Source organism: Scyliorhinus torazame, chromosome 7 (genome assembly GCF_047496885.1).
Source record: "Scyliorhinus torazame isolate Kashiwa2021f chromosome 7, sScyTor2.1, whole genome shotgun sequence".
NCBI classification, from domain to species: domain Eukaryota; kingdom Metazoa; phylum Chordata; class Chondrichthyes; order Carcharhiniformes; family Scyliorhinidae; genus Scyliorhinus; species Scyliorhinus torazame.
In genome coordinates, this window is record NC_092713.1 from 9,515,401 (window position 1) to 9,520,991 (window position 5,591).

General features: G+C 45.5%; 1 protein-coding gene across 1 annotated transcript in view; it reads left to right on the top strand.

Annotated features, from left to right (window-relative positions):
• The window catches only part of msh4 (mutS homolog 4), a 145,163-nt gene extending 139,673 nt beyond the window's left edge, over positions 1-5,490 (top strand). The window contains exons 19-20 of the mRNA XM_072512839.1: positions 2,551-2,639; positions 4,518-5,490. Of these exons, the coding sequence (XP_072368940.1) occupies positions 2,551-2,639; positions 4,518-4,736 (308 nt within the window). The 3' untranslated portion in view covers positions 4,737-5,490. The remainder of the gene's footprint in view (positions 1-2,550; positions 2,640-4,517) is intronic.
• The last annotated feature ends 101 nt before the right edge of the window (positions 5,491-5,591 follow it).

Here is a 5,591-nt window from a genome sequence, read left to right on the forward strand (position 1 = left end):
TTCAGTCTCCCGGCTCCTCTCTCTCTCTTTCACACTCCCGTCTCCTCTGTCTCTCTTTCACATTCCCGTCTCCACTCTCTCTCCTTCGAACTCCCGGCTCCTCTCGCTCTCTTTTAAACTCCTGGCTCCTCTCTCTTTCAGTCTCCCGGCTCCTCTCTCTCTCTTTTAGTCTAACGGCTCCTCTCCCACTCTTTCAGACTCCCGTCTCCTCTCTCGCTCTTTTTCAGTCTCCCGGCTCTTCTCTCTCTCTTTAAGACTCCCGGCTCCTCTCGCTCTCTCTCAGACTCCCGTCTCCTCTCTCGCTCTTTTTCAGTCTCCCGGCTCCTCTCTCTCTCTTTCAGTCTCCGGGCTCCTCTCTCCCTCTCTCAGACTCATGGCTCCTCTTGAGCTCTTGTCTGGATTTTCACTAACCCTTTGTGTGAAGAAGTGCTTCAGGCGTTGTCAATGAATGACCTAGCTCTAGTTTTTAACATTTCCTGCCACTGTTCTGACCTCTCCCACGGGAGAAAGGAGTTTCTCTCTATTTCAGTGAAATTCTTTAATCATCTTACAAATATTGATAGATTGCCCCTTAATTGAGAGATTCTATACTCCTAAGAATACGGTGTGCTCTGAAAATGAAATAAAAGTCGCCATCGTCCCAGAGGACCGTAGGCTGCTCGCCCCTTTGAGGGAGGGAGAGAGATCTGACTGGTGATTTAACTGAGGGCCATCACCTCAGGCAAGGGGCAAGGTTGAGAAGGCGGGACCTTCATGCATAGCTTCAGCCGGTACGGGAATTGAACCCACGCTGCTGGTGCCACTCCACATCACAAACCAGCCATCCAAATCAAAGGTTTGTGCGATTGCCCGATTGATGTTCTCGGTGAATGAGGCTGCATGCAGCAAGAAAAAGCACCCTATAGACTTAACGCCTTGTCTCTCGCCAAGTATTCATGTACAACAGCAGAGGCAATGATTGATGGCCCACCAATAATGCCCATACATATCCTTTAGGTTAATAAATTTTAAACAAAGCAGAATGGGCTGAACACTTGAGAATCCAAGCTAACAACATAGGATAGACGCAAAACCAGGCTCCAACCAGCACTTAAACATCCACACCGTCCATCGCTCGTCCACCTCTGGTGGACCATGGCTGTCTGACATGCAGCAGCAACTCACCGAGACTTCTGTGAGAGAACTCCCCAAACTCTCAACCTCTGCCACTTGAAAGGACAATGGCCCCAGGTGCATGGGAACAACATCCCCTCAAAGTCACTTGGAAATATATAGGTGGTCCTGCAAAATCCTAACAGCCCTTCAGCATCTTCACCACGTGGACTTCAGCAGATTGAGACGGTGGCTCACCACTACTGTAGCCATCTGGGATGGCCACGTCCCGATTACAAAATGGAGACTTGCAAAGAATGCAGGGAAAATTGGACAATGCTAAGAAACAAGCAGGTGCAAGCTCTGTCTGTTGATTAGAACCTTAACGGCTCAGACAGGACAGAAACTACCAAACGATTTACATACTAATGAGCCATCTCCGGGGACAAAAGGGAAACATTTAGATACACAATGTTAGGACAGACTCCCCGGCGCCAGAAGAAGCTAAGACAAAGCTGACTGACAGTCACCAGGACACGCCCAGCGATCAGGGAACCACCCCTCTATTGGAGGAAAATCGATACCAATGATTGGGAAAGACCCAATTAGTTGAGCCAAGTTCAAGGCCCGCCCAAAAGAGCGCGAAGCCCTTTTGAGTATAAAAGGTATCCCCCAAGGGAGAACGCCCTCCTTTGGCTTTGGCTCGCAGAGAAGAGAGAGACCAGCCTAGCAGCTACAGCAGACCAAGTAAGTTCCAAGTCAACGCACGGTACGAGATAGACACTCCTAGTTGCTACCCTGTAAACAGCTCAACCCAGCAGCCTCAGAACCAAGCAACGGCCATTGTTCCTCTGACTGAGTGGGCGCCCGAAGCTAAGTATAGGCCTTAGTAATAGTGGTAGTTTAGTTTGTAGAGTTTATGCATGAGTAGATTTGACTGTGTGTAAATAAATGAGCATTGCTTTTGAACTTACTAACTGGTGTATTGAGTCTTTGATCTGAACCTTGTGGTGGTGTCGAAAGATACCTGGCGATTCTTGAGCAAACGTGATTAAATAAAGCCAAATTAAGAACCAACCAAAAGAGAGCAACACCACCTTCTCCAGGGCAATTTGGAATGGACAGTAAATGTTAGGCTAGCCACCAACATCCATATCCAGAGAATGGACATTTAAGACCTATTTACTTATTTGGACAAGTTAACCAAAACCAATGTGAAAGAAGTAACAGCGATGAAGGTAAGAAATATGTATTTGGAATTAAATTCACAACCAGAGTTACTTTGATCGTAACATTTGTTTACTTCATATTCTGTGTAATCCAATACCACATGTAGTATTTTTGTTTGTTCGCTTTCTTGACCCATGAGGCCCATATACTACTGCTCTGAATGTAAATATTAGCTGTCCTACAATTCTACTCTTGCTTAATGTCATTTTTTTTCACTTTTTGCATGAGGTTTGAAAGCTGCTGAAGTTTCATCTCTTCCCCCATCAATTGTGCTCGATGCTAAAGAAATTGCGTCTCAGATTACCAAACAAATATGGGTGAGTGTGATTAAAACAATGGGTACACAGCTCTGGTTGGATGTATTCATTATCTAATCCCTAACCTCCAACATATCCCTCACAATCCTACCATTTCTTGCCTAAGATACCCCATTGTTTCCCCTATTGCTCTCCCAACATGACCATCCTGGTTGACACCCTGCCCTCGCACTACCCCCACTGATCTCCCAACATGTCCACCCCACCTTCACTTCACTCTTTTGGTCTCCCAACTTGTCCATCCTGGTGACATCCTGCCTTCACATCCCTCCTCCCCTTCCCCACCTCTCAGCATGTCTATCATCACGATGCACCAGTTTCCAATACCCAAGTGCAAAGAAAACAACCTCTTTGTTACTGGATTGGATGATTCTTGCCACTGTCAATTTTCTCATCTCCAACATTTTTACAAGTTATAAATGAAAGTTCACAAAGAAAATTTTAATGTCCTTATGATTTTATCCTGGGTATTGCTCATAGCAATATTCTGGAGTTCCGAGCTCCGGTTGGATGTATTCACTGTCTTATCCCTGTATCCCAGGAGATCTCACTTTTCTGATCAGTTCACCATGTGAGGTCTTGTCAAATGCCTCAATGAAATCCATGTAGACAACATCCACTGTACTACCCTTATCAATCCTCCTTGTTACTTGCTCAAAAAAAAATTCTATTAAGTTAATAAGACGCAATCTTCTCCGAACAGAACCGTGTTGACTATCCCTGATCAATCCGTGCCTTTCTAAGTGAAAGTGTATTCTTTGTCTCAGAATTGTTTCCAATAATTTGTCCACCACTGAAGTCAGACTGACCGGCCTCCAGATTTCTGGCCTGTCCCTCACACCCTTTTTATATCATAGAATTTACATGGCAGAAGGAGGCCACTCGGCCCATCGAGTCTGCACCGGCCCTTGGAAAAGGCACCCTACCCAAGCCCACACCTCCACCCTATCACCATAACCCAATAACCCCACCCACCTTTTTGGACACTAAAGGTAATTTAGCAAGGCCAATCCACCTAACCTGCACATCTTTGGACTTTGGGAGGAAACTGGAGCACCCGGAGGAAACCCACGCAGACACGGGAGAACGTGCAGATTTCCAATCATCTAGTACCTCACCTGTATCTAATGAGGATTGGAAAATGAGCCTCAGAGCATCTACTATTTCCTCCTTGGCTTCCTTCAACAACCTGGAATCCAATCCATTTGGCCCTGGGTATCTAGCCACCTTCAAGATGCTCCAGTATATCCTTTCTCACTGTGCTTATGGTATCTAACATTTCACATAGGAATTTAATTTATGGGATGTGGGTGTCGCTGGCTAGGCCAGTATTTATTTCCCATCCCTAATTGCCCTTGAGAGGATGGTGGCGAGCTGCCTTCTTGAACCGCTGCAGTCCATGTGGTGTAGGTACACCCACAGTGCTGTTGGGGAGGGCGTTCCAGGATTTTGACAGCAGCCAATTTGTGCACAACAGACTCCCAGAAGGATCAATGTGATAATAACCATACTATCTGTTGAATATTGGTTGGGAGGTAAACACTGGCCAGGACATCAGGGAGAACTTCTTTTCTTCAGACGGTGCCCTGGGTTCTTTTATGTCCACGTGAGAGGGCAGGCAGGAGTCTAATGTCTCATCTGAAACATCTGTCCCTCCAACAGTGCAGCATTCCCTTAGTACTGCACTGTGAATACTAACTTGGATTATGGATTTGAGTCCTGGAGTTGGAGTTAAATTCACAACCCTCTAACACAGAGATGAGATTTCTCCACACCGAGCCATGGCTAATAAAGAAGGCTGCGATGTTTCCCATCTTGTAAGTTTGCCTGGTGATTCTGTGGTAAAAGTGTGACTCCTTGATTTTTGCTAAATTGCAGTGTAAACAGAGAAACACTGCTGAATCTCTACAGCAGAGAGCAATGCATCATCTGGCCACCCGACTGGTGCAGGCAGCAAGGAACTCCTGCCTGGATCCAGACCGTTTGCGGATGTACCTAATGGGCCTCCGTAAAAGGTACGAAGGAGACTGTCTTGCAGCCCGACAGTCGCCACAGGCAGATACATGCCTCTCAGAACAATTTAGCTCCAAACAGTAATGGAGTCGTTAATAATCTGATGTTTCAAAGCGTTGTTGTTACTTGAGAAAAGTATTGCCCATGGTTTTCTGTCAAAATAAAGGTGTTATTAATGTGCGGAGTGTTCGGTGACTTGTGACAAGGGAGAGAGAGAATTGGGAATTGCCACAAGCTGCTGGCCCATTTGTGTCACTCCCGAAAATGGCATCTCACCGTAACTTTGTGAAACTCAGCAGCGAGGTTGCTACACTTGTGATTATCCATTAAACTTGTTAAAAAGCCAGGGCAGCTACTTAACCCTTTTCAGTAAGATTTATGTTCTGCTTTATTACTTAACCCTCTGCTTCAGAAGTAGAACAGTTGAAACTTGGGAGTTTCATTTCTGTAGGTCATAAATGTTTGTTGGAAATTTGAATTTCTTTACCTTTCCTCTCTGCCTTCTCTTCCTCTCAACGCAATCTCCTTGTCTTCCCCTCTCTTTATTTCTTTCTGCCCAATTCTTCCTCTTATAGTTATCTCAATCTTTAAACCTCATTGGTCAAACAGGCCGATTGTTGGTCTTGACATTCACAAGGACCCCAGATACCTCGATTCCTTCACCGTGCCATCGTTGCCTCGCACTGCAAGCAAGTTGCGGTGCTAATTCCATTTCAGCTGAGCGATGAGGCGAAAAGTCCCAACTAACTGAGTGTGCAGCGCAGGATGCTGAGTTCCACACGTCCTGGGTCAGCGCTTTATCTGAGACTTGATTTGGGGTAGAAACTTAATTTGTAAATGGTTCGCTTTTTGAATTTTAATATAATCTAAGATTCTGTGAAAAGTTTGAAAACCTTTTCTAAATGGCTGGTCTGGGGAACAATAAAACAATTGCAAAAG